The sequence below is a fragment of the Scardinius erythrophthalmus genome (assembly GCF_964197995.2).
Source record: "Scardinius erythrophthalmus genome assembly, chromosome: 2".
NCBI lineage: Eukaryota > Metazoa > Chordata > Actinopteri > Cypriniformes > Leuciscidae > Scardinius > Scardinius erythrophthalmus.
The window spans coordinates 71,225,494-71,245,493 of NC_138222.1; the positions used below are offsets into that span (position 1 = coordinate 71,225,494).

The 20,000-nt window shown below is 45.1% G+C and overlaps 1 protein-coding gene across 1 annotated transcript in view; it reads right to left on the minus strand.

Moving 5' to 3' along the window:
- The window catches only part of LOC308683380 (neurexin-2-like), a 122,847-nt gene that overhangs the window by 71,308 nt on the left and 31,539 nt on the right, over positions 1 to 20,000 (minus strand). The window contains exon 2 of the mRNA XM_081353846.1: positions 5,114 to 6,249. Coding sequence (XP_081209972.1) covers positions 5,114 to 5,825 — 712 coding nt within the window. The 5' untranslated portion in view covers positions 5,826 to 6,249. The remainder of the gene's footprint in view (positions 1 to 5,113; positions 6,250 to 20,000) is intronic.

Below are 20,000 nucleotides of genomic sequence, written 5' to 3' on the forward strand. Positions count from 1 at the left end.
CGTCTCAGAGGGTCTCACAGCGTCTCACAGCGTCTCAGAGGGTCTCACAGCGTCTCAGAGCGTCTCACAGCGTCTCACAGCGTCTCAGAGCGTCTCAGAGCGTCTCAGAGCGTCTCACAGCGTCTCACAGCGTCTCAGAGGGTCTCACAGCGTCTCAGAGCGTCTCACAGCGTCTCACAGCGTCTCAGAGCGTCTCACAGCGTCTCAGAGCGTCTCAGAGCGTCTCAGAGGGTCTCACAGCGTCTCACAGCGTCTCAGAGCGTCTCACAGCGTCTCACAGCGTCTCACAGCGTCTCAGAGCGTCTCACAGCGTCTCACAGCGTCTCAGAGCGTCTCAGAGCGTCTCAGAGGGTCTCAGAGCGTCTCACAGCGTCTCACAGCATCTCAGAGCGTCTCAGAGGGTCTCACAGCGTCTCACAGCGTCTCACAGCGTCTCAGAGGGTCTCACAGCGTCTCAGAGCGTCTCACAGCGTCTCACAGCGTCTCAGAGCGTCTCACAGCGTCTCACAGCGTCTCAGAGCGTCTCACAGCGTCTCACAGCGTCTCACAGCGTCTCACAGCGTCTCAGAGCGTCTCACAGCGTCTCACAGCGTCTCAGAGGGTCTCACAGCATCTCAGAGCGTCTCACAGCGTCTCAGAGGGTCTCACAGCGTCTCAGAGGGTCTCACAACGTCTCACAGCGTCTCACAGCGTCTCAGAGCGTCTCACAGCGTCTCAGAGCGTCTCAGAGCATCTTACAGCGTCTCACAGTGTCTCAGAGCGTCTTACAGCGTCTCAGAGCGTCTCAGAGCGTCTCACAGCGTCTCACAGCGTCTCAGAGCGTCTCAGAGCGTCTCACAGCGTCTCACAGCGTCTCACAGCGTCTCACAGCGTCTCAGATCGTCTCACAGTGTCTCACAGCGTCTCACAGCGTCTCAGAGCGTCTCACAGCGTCTCAGAGCGTCTCACAGCGTCTCAGAGCGTCTCACAGCATCTCACAGCGTCTCACAGCGTCTCAGAACGTCTCACAGCTCTCAGAGCGTCTCAGAGCGTCTCACAGCGTCTCAGAGCATCTCACAGCGTCTCACAGCGTCTCACAGCGTCTCAGAGCATCTCACAGAGTCTCACAGCGTCTCACAGTGTCTCAGAGCATCTCAGAGCGTCTCAGAGCATCTCACAGCGTCTCACAGCGTCTCAGAGCGTCTCACAGCGTCTCACAGCGTCTCACAGCGTCTCACAGTGTCTCAGAGCATCTCAGAGCGTCTCAGAGCATCTCACAGCGTCTCAGAGCGTCTCACAGCGTCTCACAGCGTCTCAGAGCGTCTCACAGCGTCTCACAGTGTCTCACAGCGTCTCAGAGCGTCTCACAGCGTCTCAGAGCGTCTCACAGCGTCTCACAGCGTTTCACAGCGTCTCACAGCGTCTCAGAGCGTCTCACAGCGTCTCACAGTGTCTCAGAGCGTCTCAGAGCGTCTCACAGCGTCTCACAGTGTCTCACAGCGTCTCAGAGCATCTCACAGCGTCTCAGAGCGTCTCACAGCGTCTCACAGCGTCTCAGAGCGTCTCACAGCGTCTCACAGCGTCTCAGAGCGTCTCACAGCGTCTCACAGTGTCTCAGAGCGTCTCAGAGCGTCTCACAGTTTCTCAGAGCGGCTCGGTCCGCAGTAAACACTGTAAGTGATGCACTTCATGAAACCAGTAGCACATATATTGACTTAACTGAATAAGAACCTGACAATCGAACCATGAAGCCTGTATATGTAGATCTCCTGTATATGCAGATCTAGAGACTGTTGAAAAAACAACCCATCTGTCAAAACCGAACTAAACTAAATTACCCACGATCCTCAGGGGAGATTCTGACAGGTGCATCTAACTCTAGACCCTTGTTACTCGGGGGAAGGGCTTATCATGCTAATTTGGCTCATTGATATGCTAATTTGATTTATTTCAGTGCATCTCCATCACAAACAGGTGAGTGGACACTATCAGTCATGATGTGTGTGTATAATAATCTCAGTGATGCATTACTGTCCTGAATGTCCTCCACACTCTCTGCGCTGGACCCGATTGGACCAAAATGAGCCATGTTGAATACACTAAAATGTGTGTGTGTGTGTGTGTGTGTGTGTGTGTGTGTGTGTGTGTGTGTGTGTGTGTGAGTGAGTGCGTGCGTGCTTGCATGCGTGTGTGTGTGTTTGTGGGCTTTTTGCTTGTGTGTGTGTACGTGCGTGCGCGAGTGTGTATGTGTGTGTGTGTGTGCAGACTCCAGAGATCTTCTCCAGCTACGGCTGAGCGTTGGTTATATTTATAATATTTACATGAAGAGCCGAACGTTACACCTCATTCTGGTTTAGCTCGTCCTCATGTAGTGTTTAACACAGCCATCTGCCGGTAATTTACACCAGAGACATTTGCTCATAAACCCGCTCTAATCCAATCAGCACGAGCCACTGCACATCGCTCGTGTCGTTTAACTGATCGCTCTTAATGTGCACCCTTAATCTCTCACCCTCCTGCTCCACGCAAATCTGATTTTACATCTGTAATTACAGAAGAGGCCTGAGATCTCGCATCTGACAGGCTGGAGGAGCCGCTGCGTTTCTGTGAGCAAAACACACATGAAGCTTCACAAAACACTCATTCAGAGCACAGCGTTTCCATTAACACACTCAGTCATTTCTGCAGTGCCAGTGTCAGCAAACAGAACTGCAGAACAACACAAGAATTCCTGAAGGATTGCCGTCTGCCACCGCTCAGACAAACAGATACTGGTTCAACAACACCTAGTTCATTACTGTAATCAGTCTTGAGGAATCATGTGCCTTTCTTAGGGGACGCAGACATAAGACATGTTCTTGCATTCAAAAAGAATGCAACAATATGAAAAGAATAGAACAGAATGCAACAGAGTAGAACAGAAACCAACAGAATAGAACAGAGGAGAACAGAATGCAACAGAGCAAAACACAACGCAACAGAGGAGAACAGAATGCATCAGAAAAGAACATAATGTAACAGAGGAAAGGATAATGAAACAAAATAGAACAGAATGTAACAGAATAGAATATAAATCAAAAGAATAGAACAGAATAGAACAGAACGCAAAAGAATGTGGGTTAAATATTGGCTATTTTAAAGACGCAGCTTTTCTGAGAGGGTTTACCTGTGCAAACTGACTGACAGCTGAGGATCTGCGACATTAATTACCACAACGCTGAACAATATCAAGATCAAAATAAGTGTGTTACACTAAGGTTCAATTCGTTAACATTAGTTAATTAGGTATCATGAACCAACACTGAACAACCATTTTACAGCATTTACTAATCTAACTTTATGTTGATTTATAAATATATTACAACAGATATTAAAATACATTAGTATATGTAGAAATTAGCCAAAATGAATAAATGCAATAAAAGCTGCTCATTATTAGTCCACCATCAAACACAACACGCATCACAAGACCTGACGTAATGACACTATTTAGAACAACTATTCTATTAAATGTGAAAATGCACTCAATTATTCTCAATACTACTATTTGTTCTCATCAGAAGGAATGTAGAAAACTGGACCTCTAGCTTGTCAAACATACACCTATAGAGAGTAGCTCATCTAAGGCTAAGGGGAAACACTAAAACTATAGAGAAGATTTCCCAGAGAAATAAACCTCTCATGCTAAAACTCACACAGAATTCACACAACGACTGCGAGCCCGTTTAATGAGATTATTCCCGCTGTGTTATTCGACCAAATAACTCAAGTTTCTGCCCAAAGCCGCTTTACATTTTCTCAAACACATCGACACGGAGGGAAGGAAAACGCTTCTCAATATCCAAAAGGACAAATGCTTCCTGCGGTGCTGCATTGGTATTCTGCTCTCGGATTTGCCGAGAGCCAAACGGCATCAAACTCTCTACGACCTCCGACTCACATCCCAACACAGGAGAGAGAGAACACTGAACAACAAATGCATAATCTCACTTCTGTCTCATATGAAATCCATTAAAGACTTTGGGTGAGCCAACAGCAGCAGCAACACGGGTGTCCCCTGCAAAGGGTCTGTACATATACAGAAAATATGACTTACTCCTAGAGCACCGGTGAGTGTGTGCAGCTTTTGTAATAGTTGTGTATGAGTGCATGCAGTCACTGCTGGAAAGGGTTCAAAATGCAGTAGATTCTGGAAAACCTGGGAATTATGATTTATATGAAGAACTTTGTGTTACTACAGTGTTACTACTGCTCAGGACAAACAGAGACTTGTAAACATAGAAACAGGAATATGAACACCATCAAAAGAAGCAAAAGGATGAAAACTTTGAAATAATCATGTGTGTCAGATCTGTTATTAATGTGTCTGTGAAATAGAGGGAATATCTGTGAAAGAGCTTCATCAGGGCAGAACTAAACACAAATAAAACTTCATTGCAACATCTTATATATATAAACTAAAACCATGACAGAATACCTTCTATACGTAAATATAAATGTATATTTGATTAGCATGTTGTGCTCACTACAGTATTGATGATGCTTTTGGTCTTAAATGGAGAAAATCCATCCACTAAAACAGTAAAGGTGCCATGATTCAGAAAGCCAACCAACGAGAGACAGAAAGAGAGTGAAAAGGAAAAAAGAACTGGCTGAGATAATAGGTGAAGAACAGATAAGATAAAGAGAAGGATAGAGAGAAACAGAAGACAAGAGAGGAGAGTAAAAGCAATGGGTCTGGAGGAGAGAGTAACAGATGAGTGTAGACGAGTACAAAATGGATCTCGCCCAAGAAATTGGGATTGCTTTCTGGAACTGAAGACAGCGAGCGATTGGGAGAGAATTGAAGGAAACTTGCTTTAGAAGAGAACAAAATATAAGAAGCAGTGATTCATCTAACTTAGAACAACCTGAACCCTCTAAAGGGCCGAACACAAAATGACCAGAAGCGTCCATTCAGAACAGCAACTGCGAGAAAGAGAAACTCTTCAGCCGCTCTCTCAAAGCGGTTGTCGAGGGTTCTGTCAGCACGACTATTACAACAGTCTGAACATATCAGATCAATGCCATGAACAGAAGAATGAAGCACGTCAAAACACACAGGCTTAATGTGAGTCTATGAACTGAGGCTTACCTTCTTTGCAGTATTTTCCCCGGAAGCGTGTGTGAGAGCAGTCGCAGTGGACCTCCCCGAACTGGACGGTGCAGTATCCTCCATTGAGGCAGGGGTTCTGCTTGGTGCACAGATACTCCAGATCGTTATGAATGCCGTTGCTGTTGAGAAGAGAGGGAGGCATCTCGCCCACCTTCAGGTTGGAGATCAGACCCATGAAGGGAGGCTCGTATTTCACCGTGCTGGACGTGAGCGCGGACAGGCGTACGTCTGGGGGAATCCCCCCTACGAAGAGGTCGCTGACGACGGCCATTTCTTTGCGCTTGGAACGGACTTCGGCCACTTTGGTTTCCCCGTCCACCATCAGCATGGTCTCGCGGTAGTTTCGGGTGAGCAGGACCATGTGCCAGCGGTCGTCGTTGACGCGGGTCTCCATCTGAAGGCCGGCCGGCTCGGCACAGTGGATGGCGAATCGAAGCTGAAGGTGTCCTTCGCCGATGAGCAGCTCCAAGAAGTCACAGTTCCCACCATCGTCCAGGTACAGAACCAGAGCCTTGCTCACATTGGTCTTCAGGCTGAAGCTGAGCTCCCCGATCGATCCTGCTTCCCAACGGGAGTAACGCGCCCACTGGCCGGGAGCGCCGCCGAACTCCAGGGCCTCTGCCGACAGAAAGAGTCCAGCTAACAGCAACGGCCACAGGGGCCGGAGAGCGGACCAACACCGAGACTTCATTTCACCCGCGCCAATGATACGAGCTCAGAAACCTCCTCCTCTGAGACAGCAGAGCTCCTCGTGACTCCGAGAGATGGGGAACGATGGGGAACAGACGGCTCAATTCCCAACGCTGCAGGATCCCACAGGCCAATTGTTCACTCTCTTTCTTGCCCTGCTCCTCTTTATCCAGACTCTATACGTAGTCTCTCCATTGGTCGGTGCATCAGGCTGGAGGTGGATGAGCGATAAATGGCTCCCAATTTAGGTTTTCTCTGAAACTCTTTCAATCCAAGAAGAGATTTCAAAGCAGAGATCTGGTGTCCAGTGGACCATGGGTGATGGTCATGGTCGAGTCTTTATCTGTGATTCATGTTCTTCCAAACGGCCTTATTCCCACGGCAGGAATGATCTACTGCCCTCCAGATTCCAGCGTTCTCCAGGCCTACAAGACAAAAGGGAAAATTTGATTAGCTCAGCAGCAAACACAGCCCTACTAAACACAACCAGACAGGGTCATGGGTTTGAGATCACCCTGCTGGGACGGATATTCACTGACAATCCTTCATCTGAGCAGACACTGATATCCGAGAGACCCTTCACACCGCCTGTGGTGTTTCAGATCTGATCAGGTTTTTCTGTTCAGTCTAGAAATGCCACATGTTTAATCACACAAATGTTGCCATTAGTTGGGGCAGTTGTAACCAGCCTTTATAGACCAGCGAACACAACGCTCCGACTGAAAACTGTGAAAAAGGCAGTCATGTTTCAAGAAAACAGCACAATCGCTCAGCCAGACATGTTGGGTGAGACGAATTCATTCTCGGTTCCAGACACTCTATCATCTCTCGTTACGCTGATGTATCTTAATGAAGATCTGTGCTGAACGCTGATGTTTATATTACAGCGCTGCTCTAATCTCATCTGAAACAAAATGGAGTCGCTGTCTGGAAAGCCTGATTGCTGCTCTTGACCCGCCGGCCTTCACGAAGACCTGCCCATTATTTCTGAAGAGAGAATTTAACTGCCCGCATGAAGCACTCACAATTAAACACTCGTCGCCTATCAGCCCTGATTTGGGGGAACTATTCCTTTAACTGCTCGTGATTCTCCTCATTTGTAAATCACTCTGGATAACAGCAACTGCAACACAGATAATCATAAAAATGTACGTTTAAGTTCTGCCACTGAATTAGATCACTCCCATTCATTTAACCACACCCCCTCAGCCCAAAACCCCATTTCAGCCAACCTGATGTGCACAGACGATTGACAGGACCATATTACACACTGTGTACTCAACAGTGTAGTGAATGAGTTTTATAAGGTTAGTTTGTCATCCAACATCAGAGTCTAAAAGCCATTCCCCCTCTTAAAGTTGGGATCGTTGAGTGCATGAAGTGTCCAACATTCCACACTTCACTTTACAGTTAATTAAGTTCAACATCCAGTTATTTAAAGTGTACTTTTTCTCTTTGGAATTTCCACTAATTACACTAAGGTAATTGGGACGCACCTGCATAGTTTTACACACGAATTTCAGCTCAAATGTTTTCATGCCTAACACAGGCTACACATTCATTATAAATGCTGCAAAAGGCTATGTTAATATTGAGCGACCGCACTGAATAAATCCAGCCATGTTGAACGCCGAGACATTTATTAAAGGGTCACTGATTGTCAGATGATGATAATGAGTCTCTTCATGCATATGAATATATAATGTCCACTTCAGAAATGGCAAAGCACTTACTCAACTCAACCACGCGCCCCGTGGGTCACACTGCCAAGAGTGTGTCAGACAGGCAGTGATTGTTGAATAGGATGAGTGTTAATGTTTGGGGAAGTTTGTGTGCGTACGTGAAACTTAAACATGATCTATCAGGTCATCTTCTGGTTGGTTGCTCTGGTTCTGGAGTGGTTCTGTGACCAGTGGAGGTTTCTGAACTCTGGACTGTCAGGTTCATCTGCACTTCCTCTCCCACAGGAAACACTCGTCACTGATTATAACACAAGGCCACAGTGTTGTGCTGACCTCTGACCCTTGCACTGAAAAACCACACAAGGAAAACAGACTTCTGTTGAGAGAGCTGTGATTTTATGGGTTCAGACTGTTATGTTGTTTTCGACTATTTTCTTTTTACAATGTTTTAATTGAACACAGCTGCTTTGGTAGTAAGAATGTAAAAATATTTGTCAAGCCAAAAAAAATTATATAAAATTGAGATGAGAGTAAAGAAAGAGAGAGATCTGAATTTGTGCCATCTATCATATAGCATCAAATAAACAGGTGTTATGCATCATAACCGTGGTGTTTGTCAGTGATTCTCCGCTGTGTCCGTCACTAAAGCCACATGAGAAACAGCTGTAATGTCACTTCATTAGCTTCAGTTAAACATCAGATCATTAAAAGCATCTAGAACAGGCCATCTGACGCGGTTCACAGAGTTAAAACTGACATTCATTTACACTGACACACTCCCCAGAGATGTGAACGCTGGAGCAGAACTCAGTCTGACTGGTGGCTTCATGTCATTTCCAGTCTGTTCGGACTAGTCACTGCATTTGACAGTTAATGAGCTTCATCAGATTCAGATTTTAAAAGTCTAATCAAGGATTTCAGGTAAAATGCTTCAGTACATCATGAGAAAATAAAGTGAACTGTTGTCCGCTTAAACACAGACAGAAACGGCGTCTTCCAGAAATTGATCTGGACAAGAATAAGATGCAAAGTGAACCCGACTCACGCCGATCATCAAATCTCCTGTTCTGACTTTAAAGCACACACTTTTCTCTAGTTTCCGTCTGAGTCTGCGAAGAGGAAAGAAGGGCGATTCAAAGCAAACCGTCAGCAGTAAATGACTCTGTATTACCAACTTCACTAAAGTTTTGCCTCTTGCACACCAAGAGCCTCATCTCTGGACCGTATTAGAGTCTGGACCGGCTGAAGAGATGAAGAAGTGTTGAGATGAGGAGCGAGAGAATGTGATTCATACGAACACACCTCTACCCATCACAGGAGGAGTAAACACTCATCAACTGAATGACATTTGCAAATGAATCAATCAAGTCATAATTAAATCACAGATAAAGAAAAACACTCAAATAAGGATGATTCAAAGACATAATCATCGAATAAACAAAAGGTGTTACACTGTCAAAACAGGGTTCGTTTCCCATCACTGATCTTCACAATCCGTCAGAGGTTAGAGGTCATTCACACACATTCTTCATGTGATCCCTCCGTTTTTAAGGCTAAAAGCATGTGTTATTGTGAAACGCTCGACTGTGAGAGACTCGAGAGAGTGAGAGAGACTTCATCACCGGCTGCTCAGTCACTTACAGATGGAGAACTACAGCCTTCTGAGCGTTTGTTCCTGTTCTCTTCCTCTGAATAAACTCTCTCCGATTCGCCCTGCTCTGGGAATGACTGTGAATGTGTCCTCCATCTACACTCAATCATCCACAGATTATTCACATGGCCAAGCTAATACTGAGACATATGGAGAGATGGGGTTACGAGGTCTGTATTAGGGCTGGGCGATAAAACAACAACGATAATTATTGCGATTCGCGATATAACTTTCATAGATAAAACGATAACAAGAGTTTGATAAATGTTGGATATAATGTTTATGTAACAAAGCAGCGCTACTCACTTGAGCCGCGCGTCACACGGACCATTTATCCGCTCGGATCGACGTTCAAACGGCAGCAGATGCGTTTACTCGCTCGTCGTCTCGGTCACATGACCACTGCACAGCGCTGAGATCCAGTGAGAAACGCTTGAATTCAGCCAAGAACACCAATGACCCAGTGATTTAAACTATAGGCACTGACAGACAGTCAGAAATCACCATCATTTACCCTGGATTCACTGTAGTAGCCTAACACTAACCATGGTATTGTGGCAGAAATGTGGGATATCATTATATTATTAATGTAGCCTACTATGGAGTAATGGAATATAAATACTGTATTTTTTTGTGATTAAGCTATGGCATTTGAGCATTATACTAAATGTATTTACACTACTGTTTTTCATACCATAGAAAGCTTATAGTTACATTTTACCATGTTATAGAGATGCAATATGCATGGCTTTATCTGTGGTTATCATAATCTAAATGTATGCTACTATGGAAGACAACTGGTTCATTTGAATGAAACTCAAACTCAGTCAGAATATTTAAATTTTACCATATAAAATGAGGTTGTTACAATTATTACAGATCTTACTATTTTTGTTAATGAACATAAATTTAGATCTGCATCTTAACTCAAGCTACGGTCGAATGAGCATTTCTGAGACAAAACATGTCGTATTAATAATATGTCACCCTTCACTGCAAACTGTGCTGAAGATACGATTCATCAAAGTCAGGCAACGCACACCCGTTTCATGATTTGACACAATATCCCCCCTTTACAACATGCAGAATCTAAGATCTTCTATTAAGATATTTATTTTGTTCAAGAAAAATGACTAGAAAAGTGTAAAGATTTCAAAAAGTGTTGGTCATGTTCTGCCCATATACAGTAGTTTAAAACCACAATTAACAGTCTGGTTTCTACAACTTTCACTTAGGAGCAAAAATCTGCCTTTAAACTTGAAAGAAATAAAGATGTGGCATTTATCATAATTATCGAGATCAGCTGATATGAAAAATGTTATTGTGAAGTTTTTTTGGCTATATTGCTCAGTGCTATATATTGATACAGTCTGTATTAAAACAAGCACTACATCATTTCCACTTGTCTCATATTTGATGAAGTTTGAATCAATTGATTTTGTTATTTTCCTCTTTATTACTGTGAAGCTGCTTTGAAACCATTTCTATTGTATAAAGCGCTATAGAAATAGAGCTGACTTGACTTAGATCGATGGGCTTTTAATATAAGGACAGCCTGAGTTTGAATCATTGTCCTCTCTAGCTGTGCACATCTTTAAAAAACACAAAAAAGAGAACCAAAAGTAAAATAGCAAATATCAAAGTTTCGCAGTCAGTAATTCACTCAGCTTACTCTTGAAGTGCAAACAGACACTATAAACCCTGAGCTCCAGCACACGCATCACTTCCTGTCAGAGGAACGGCACGAAGGTCATGAAGGCACACACACACTGCGCTGATAAGACTGTCCCCGGTGTATCTCTCATCACACAGCGCTGATAACACACTCTAGGGCACTACACAGGGGACGAAGGCACGAGCGGGACCTTCAGCACTGACACTGAGCTGCTCATAAACACTGATCTCAGGTCAGCTGTGGACCTGCAGGATGAAAGGCCTTCGTGTGACGGCACTTCATAAACGCTGATCTCAGGTCAGCTGTGGATCCGCAGCATGAATGGCCTTCGTGTGACGGCGCTTCATAAACTCTGATCTCAGGTCAGCTGTGGACCTGCAGGATGAATGGCCTTCGTGTGACGGCGCTTCATAAACTCTGATCTCAGGTCAGCTGTGGACCTGCAGGATGAAAGGCCTTCGTGTGACGGCGCTTCATAAACACTGATCTCAGGTCAGCTGTGGATCCGCAGCATGAATGGCCTTCGTGTGACGGCGCTTCATAAACACTGATCTCAGGTCAGCTGTGGACCTGCAGGATGAATGGCCTTCGTGTGACGGCGCTTCATAAACTCTGATCTCAGGTCAGCTGTGGACCTGCAGGATGAAAGGCCTTCGTGTGACGGCGCTTCATAAACACTGATCTCAGGTCAGCTGTGGATCCGCAGCATGAATGGCCTTCGTGTGACGGCGCTTCATAAACACTGATCTCAGGTCAGCTGTGGATCCGCAGCATGAATGGCCTTCGTGTGACGGCGCTTCATAAACACTGATCTCAGGTCAGCTGTGGACCTGCAGGATGAAAGGCCTTCGTGTGACGGCGCTTCATAAACACTGATCTCAGGTCAGCTGTGGACCTGCAGGATGAATGGCCTTCGTGTGACGGCGCTTCATAAACTCTGATCTCAGGTCAGCTGTGGACCTGCAGGATGAAAGGCCTTCGTGTGACGGCTAGGGCTGCACGTTTTCAAGTTTTTCATTAACCGTTAACCGAGGCCCTTAGCGGTTAATACTCGGTTAACCACAGTGTGCGCGCCGCAACCCCGAGATAGGCGTAATTTGCGGGTGGGAATGTCCCCAGCACCACTATTTTCTAAGGTCGATATTGTCCCCACCACTTTTGAAACATCTCGCGGGATGAATAACGTTACCAATACAAATAAAAAAACACATCTCCAGTTAACTAGCAGAGCATTCATTTCGTTCGTTTTTTTTTAGGCGATCTAGCGCTGAAATATTTTGTTTTTTAAGTGATCAAAGTGCTCGTTACCGCTGCGATCGAGAAGGGTCTTGTAAAACGTGCTGAGGTAATATTAATTCGTGGCCACGAAACAATTCACCTGAATATTCACCAATTCACACACACACGAAAAAAAAAAAGGAATAAAAAGATGTACGAGAATAGTCGGCCTTCACTGAAGAGCTATTTTCACTAGTGAGAAAAACAGTTTAATAATTATTAATTCGTGGCCACGAAATAATTCACCTGAATATTCACCAATTCACAAAAAATAGGTCTTTAGCATTCACTAATTAATAATATCAAAGTCTGTTTTTTGGCCACGTTGTAATTCGTTTAATCAAAATGAGGGAGGGAATTAGTTCAACGTGTCCACGATTTATTAAAACGAGGGAACAAATAAGTCGTCGTAACAACTAATTATTAAGATCAGCGGACAGGGTGCATAAGAACAAGCAGTGAGAGAGCCCAGGCCGCGCGCGCGCGCACTCTCACCGCCCTCAAACAACACGAGCGCTGTATTGCTCTCTCTCCCTCGCGCATATCAACACAATAGTAAAAGGTCGGAAGACCGATTGTGTTTTATTGATTAGTAGTTTGTTCATATAAAGTGTTTGATTAGCAAGTACATGTTTAGGAAATGCATAATACAAAATGTATGGGTTAATGTAACGGTAAACGCATGCGCGGGTAACTGCTGGGGTAAAGCTGTGGCTCTGCAGACAGATATTATTGTGCTGCGATCAGTAGCGCGGATACTATGTTTGTTTCTGGCTCGCGCACAGCCTTCACTCTCGGACGCGCGCTTTCTTTCTTTCTTTTGCTTCATATTAGAAAACTGGTCTAGCGGTCTCTGGTGGTGCAAAAATGTATTACAACTAAATTAACCGAGCAAAATGTTTCACTCGGTTACGCAATTTTTAACGGTTAATCGGTTAACCGGTTAACCATGGACACCCCTAGTGACGGCGCTTCATAAACTCTGATCTCAGGTCAGCTGTGGACCTGCAGCATGAAAGGCCTTCGTGTGACGGCGCTTCATAAACTCTGATCTCAGGTCAGCTGTGGACCTGCAGGATGAAAGGCCTTCGTGTGACGGCGCTTCATAAACGCTGATCTCAGGTCAGCTGTGGACCTGCAGGATGAAAGGCCTTCGTGTGACGGCGCTTCATAAACTCTGATCTCAGGTCAGCTGTGGACCTGCAGGATGAAAGGCCTTCGTGTGACGGCGCTTCATAAACGCTGATCTCAGGTCAGCTGTGGATCCGCAGGATGAAAGGCCTTCGTGTGACGGCGCTTCATAAACGCTGATCTCAGGTCAGCTGTGGATCTGCAGGATGAAAGGCCTTCGTGTGACGGCGCTTCATAAACTCTGATCTCAGGTCAGCTGTGGATCCGCAGCATGAAAGGCCTTCGTGTGACGGCGCTTCATAAACTCTGATCTCAGGTCAGCTGTGGATCCGCAGGATGAAAGGCCTTCGTGTGACGGCGCTTCATAAACTCTGATCTCAGGTCAGCTGTGGATCCGCAGGATGAAAGGCCTTCGTGTGACGGCGCTTCATAAACGCTGATCTCAGGTCAGCTGTTTCAGGGTATAAGAGAGGATCTCAGTAAAGATGAACACATGTAAAACACTCATCTGAACGCTGTGTGTGTCTCAGCCTCACGCCTGTAGGTTTAACCTCTGGCTAATGCCATGCAGGTTTAGGTGTGTGTTTCACACACATGCTAATGAACATATAGTGTGTGTTTTGTGCTAACGGCGATCTGTCGTCCAGCATCACAGGAACGAAACGCCTTCGTACAGACAGGAATCGTTTAACCTCCTGCATCTGCTCATCACACTCATCCGCCGAGGGATTCACGCGTCTGTTTCTCTGACATTTACTCTAAAACAAGCTAGTCTGAGGCTTTGGTGGAGCGTCCATGTGTTCGGTTTCTCACAGCGTCACGTGACACACGAGGATTCATCTGTATGTGAAAGCATGAGTCTCAGGATATTCTCAACTTGTTATTAATTCTCATGACAATTATTTGAGAACTGCAAAGCTCAATCACATTTTGACATCCAAATAAGGGAAATATAAGCACTTAAAGAAAAGCACGATGTCGTGTCTCTGTTTCCAGTGCGGAAGTGAAGCAGGAGAGTAAAGAAACACTAGTAGAGGACACAAATATAGACAAAGATCTTCCTTCGTACAAAATACAGGCTTGTGTGTTTAATCAGACTATGTTATGTTATATTATATTATATTATATTATGTTATGTTATGTTATGTTATGTTATATTATATTATATTATATTATATTATATTATATTATATTATTTTAAATTATATTATATTATATTATATTATATTATATTATATTATATTATATTATATTATATTATATTATACTATGTTATATTATATTATATTATGTTATATTATATTATATTATATTATATTATATTATATTATATTATATTATATTACGTTACATTACGTCACGTTATGTTATGCTATGTTACGTTACGTTATATTATATATATATATATATATATATTTTTTTTTTTTCACAGCATGAAAGTAACAAATATGGGCCTATTTTATTATACAATTATCAAATAATGTATTAGACTAACACTGTAAGTGACATGAACAATTTTTATATTAATATACGCAATTAATTGTGAGCACAAAATTCATGATCATTACAGGCCTAATTTTTAACTTGATACGCGTTTTGAAAACCCAACATTCGTGAATGTAAATCCATCGGGAAAGAAGCGGCTCCTGATTCTAAATGTTTACGGAATGGAGTGGTTTATGGAGAATCGCTAACGTTTCCCAGCACAGCCCTGGAAATCCACTGGAAAATCAAAATCAATAACAGGGATGATGTTTAACAAACGTGTGGTTCTCAGAGGAGCTGCTGCTGAGCTCATTCATCTTCATCTGCCACATTCCCTCAGAATACAGATGTTCCTGACAGACACACACGCGCTGGCGTTCTCCTTCCACGACACACACTGCTAAAGCGTAACGCGCGGATCTGTGAGGGTGAAGCGGCTCGTATCGTCCTCATGGTCTCCAGCGCTGTTATCACGTCTGCCATCTGGAGCTCGCAGGGAACGCGCTGGGCGGAGGGTTAATGCGCTCGAGTGAATGATGCTAATCACGCCTGTAAATCTGGGCTAGCGTCTCATGCTAAACAGATGAAGCTGAAGAGATCTCGCGTTCATTAGGTGCTGTTGCCTCAGAGCGTCGCTTGCACCTTTTCACTGTATTCTCATATTATACCTCTCTTCTTGATCACATTATGTCTCTGGAGTCAAACGTGTTTATCCAATCAGCACTGATTACCTCTGCTGTTAATACAGCCTATTAGCGGCGCTTTTTGATTAGCCAATCAAACGCAGCACGCCGCCTCCGAATGCTGTTTCGCTTCTACGCAGAGACGAGCTCGAGACGCACAGGTTCTTCCTGTTGAACACGACACTCAAAACAAGCAACAAACAAGCGCTTTCACTGCAAAGACACTGATGAACACATGGAGATTTAGGCAGGTCAGGTGACTGACCTCTGAGGGCAAAGGTCAACCTTCACACAGCATATCCAGAAGAGACCATCTCTGAAACTGGGATCTTCCCTCCACCTCCAGATAATCATATTCCTGATGAATAATTCAGCCCTCAGTCATCTTCAAATACATGCAAAACACTGCGAATCATCTTCCAGCTCACACATGCATATTAATGAGTGGGCGTGGCTCTTCCATTCTCATCCGCATCTCCGGCGCACGGATCTCTCTGTGAACGCTCAGTGTTTAACAGAAATCATTACAGCAGACAGACGGAAAGCGGATGCTCTTTCCTTTCCTCTGAAACGGCGTCAATCAATTAATGCCGGAGAGGCCGACGAATCGTATAAATAATTAAAACGTCTTGGTTAAAAGATTACAGTGAGAGCAAGTGGACTCTTATCAAATAAACACACGGTGAACCGCTGGACTCGAGCGCCTTTGATGCTGAAATCAGATTATTGAATTAATCAGCAGGGAGATCCGGTCCGTATTGAGCCATGAAGAAGATTGATCTCTTTCTCTCTCTCTCTCTCTCTCTCTCTCTCTCTCTCTCTCTCTCTCTCTCTCTCTCTCTGTCTCTCTCTCTCTCTCTCTCTCTCTCTCTCTCTCTCTCTTTCTCTCTCTCTCTCTCTCCAAGGTTTGGGAATCTAAACAGATTAACACTCCACTAACACACACACAAATACATACACACACTCACTGACCCTGGGTGTGCTCTTTGATACCAGTCTTTCATTTGAAAGTCACGTGTCTAGTATCTGTAAAACTGCATTTTTCCATCTTAAAAATATATCTAAATTACGTCATATGCTCTCATTGACAAATGCGGAACAGTTAGTTCATGCGTTCATGACCTCAAGGCTAGATTACTGTAATGCTCTACTGGGTGGTTGCCCTGCACGCTTAATAAACAAACTACAGCTGGTCCAAAACGCAGCAGCTCGAGTTCTTACCAGAACCAGGAAGTATGACCATATTAGCCCGGTTCTGTCAAAACTGCATTGGCTCCCTATTAAACATTGCATCAATTTTAAAATATTGCTGATTACTTACAAAGCACTGAATGGTTTAGCTCCGCAGTACTTGAGCGAGCTCGTAACGCATTATAGTCCTTCACGTCTATTACGATCTCAAAACTCCGGCCAGTTGATAATACCTAGAATATCAAAATCCACTGCTGGCGGTAGATCCTTTTCCTATTTAGCACCAAAACTCTGGAACAGTCTTCCTACCATTGTCCGGGAAGCAGACACACTCTGTCAGTTCAAAGCTAGACTAAAGACACATCTCTCTGACCTAGCTTTCACATAACACATTATACATTTCTATAATTCAAATCAGTTAAATGATTATTAGGCTGCATAGATTAGGTCAGCCGGAACCGGGAACACTTCCTAAAACACCCGATGTACCGTTACATCATAAGAAGAACGGCATCTACGCTAATGTTAGTCTTTCTGCTTATTCCGAGGTTTAATGTAATCGGATCCAGGCCATATCCAGATCAGATGGAGGACCTGCGCCACCCACACACACACACACACACACACACAGGTTTGTTTTGCTATACCTGTGAGGACATTCCATAGGCGTAATGGTTTCTATCCTGGACAAACTGTATTTTCTATCCCCCTACACTAACCCTAACCCCTAAACCTACCCTTAACACACACACACACACACACACACACACACACACACGCACTCACACTCACAGCGGTGTGAAATGGCCGCCTCTCTGTCTCTATGTCGCGGTGTGACGCTGATCGCCACTTTAGTGTCTGTTATTAAAAGCTCTTTCGCTTCACGCCGGTCTCCCGCGTCTGTAATGGAGGTATGTTCGTGTTGTGAATAAAAGCGTCATGCAGCGAATAATACCTGAACACACATAAGCCAGAGAAACAGACATGATTGACTGTCATTAAGTCTGAGAGAATCGTTTATAATTTCAGCGTGTATTAAAATCACAGTTTGATAGAGAAGACGCACGCCCGCTGAGAGAGTTCGACTGCTGGAGAATCACAGCGTCTCGGCGAGGACAGGGAATCTCAACGCTCGGGTTTTACATCGTCGAGAAAACAAAGAAACCAAATCCGTCTCCTGAAGGATCCTGCATCTTATTCACACCTGATATGTGAGAGCTTAAATCAAGTCGCTGTCAATCATCTTAGCACATGCTTCCTTTCTAAGCAAATTAGGCTGCTATGATATTAATTTCACAAAAGTCAGCATAACTGACTTGGAAAATAAACTACTTCCTATCAAACATTTACAGTTTCTCATGGTCAACCGGACGTCCTGCTCACAAAATCAAGTGCAGACGCCACCATCCTGAGCTGTCAATCACTGTGACATCACTCACAGGAAGTTACTGATCCCGCCCCCTCCATCCTGAGCTGTCAATCACTGTGACATCACTCACAGGAAGTTACTGATCCCGCCCCCTCCATCCTGAGCTGTCAATCACTGTGACATCACTCACAGGAAGTTACTGATCCCGCCCCCTCCATCCTGAGCTGTCAATCACTGTGACATCACTCACAGGAAGTTACTGATCCCGCCCCCTCCATCCTAAGCTGTCAATCACTGTGACATCACTCACAGGAAGTTACTGATCCCGCCCCCTCCATCCTGAGCTGTCAATCACTGTGACATCACTCAAAGGAGTTACTGATCCCGCCCCCTCCATCCTGAGCTGTCAATCACTGTGACATCACTCACAGGAAGTTACTTATCCCGCCTCCTCCATCCTGAGCTGTCAATCACTGTGACATCACTCACAGGAAGTTACTGATCCCGCCCCCTCCATCCTGAGCTGTCAATCACTGTGACATCACTCAAAGAAGTTACTAATCCCGCCTCCTCCATCCTGAGCTGTCAATCACTGTGACATCACTCACAGGAAGTTACTGATCCCGCCCCCTCCATCCTCAGCTGTCAATCACTGTGACATCACTCACAGGAAGTTACTGATCCCGCCCCCTCCATCCTGAGCTGTTAATCACTGTGACATCACTCAAAGGAGTTACTGATCCCGCCACCTCCATCCTGAGCTGTCAATCACTGTGACATCACTCAAAGGAGTTACTGATCCCGCCCCCTCCATCCTGAGCTGTCAATCACTGTGGCATCACTCACAGGAAGTTACTGATCCCACCCCCTCCATCCTGAGCTGTCAATCACTGTGACATCACTCAAAGGAGTTACTTATCCCGCCTCCTCCATCCTGAGCTGTCAATCACTGTGACATCACTCACAGGAAGTTACTGATCCCGCCCCCTCCATCCTGAGCTGTCGATCACTGTGACATCACTCAAAGGAGTTACTAATCCCGCCTCCTCCATCCTGAGCTGTCAATCACTGTGACAACACTTACAGAGGTCACTGATCCCGCCCTCCACAGCTGTCAATCACTGTGACATCACTCAAAGGAGTTACTGATCCCGCCCCCTCCATCCTGAGCTGTCAATCACTGTGAAATCACTCAAAGGAGTTACTGATCCCGCCCCCTCCATCCTGAGCTGTCAATCACTGTGACATCACTCACAGGAAGTTACTGATCCCGCCCCCTCCATCCTGAGCTGTTAATCACTGTGACATCACTCAAAGGAGTTACTGATCCCGCCCCCTCCATCCTGAGCTGTCAATCACTGTGACATCACTCAAAGGAGTTACTGATCCCGCCCCCTCCATCCTGAGCTGTCAATCACTGTGGCATCACTCACAGGAAGTTACTGATCCCACCCCCTCCATCCTGAGCTGTCAATCACTGTGACATCACTCAAAGGAGTTACTTATCCCGCCTCCTCCATCCTGAGCTGTCAATCACTGTGACATCACTCACAGGAAGTTACTGATCCCGCCCCCTCCATCCTGAGCTGTCGATCACTGTGACATCACTCAAAGGAGTTACTAATCCCGCCTCCTCCATCCTGAGCTGTCAATCACTGTGACAACACTTACAGAGGTCACTGATCCCGCCCTCCACAGCTGTCAATCACTGTGACATCACTCAAAGGAGTTACTGATCCCGCCCCCTCCATCCTGAGCTGTCAATCACTGTGAAATCACTCAAAGGAGTTACTGATCCCGCCCCCTCCATCCTGAGCTGTTAATCACTGTGACATCACTCACAGGAAGTTACTGATCCCGCCCCCTCCATCCTGAGCTGTCAATCACTGTGACATCACTCAAAGGAGTTACTGATCCCGCCTCCTCCATCCTGAGCTGTCAATCACTGTGACATCACTCACAGGAATTTACTGATCCCGCCCCCTCCATCCTGAGCTGTCAATCACTGTGACAACACTTACAGAGGTCACT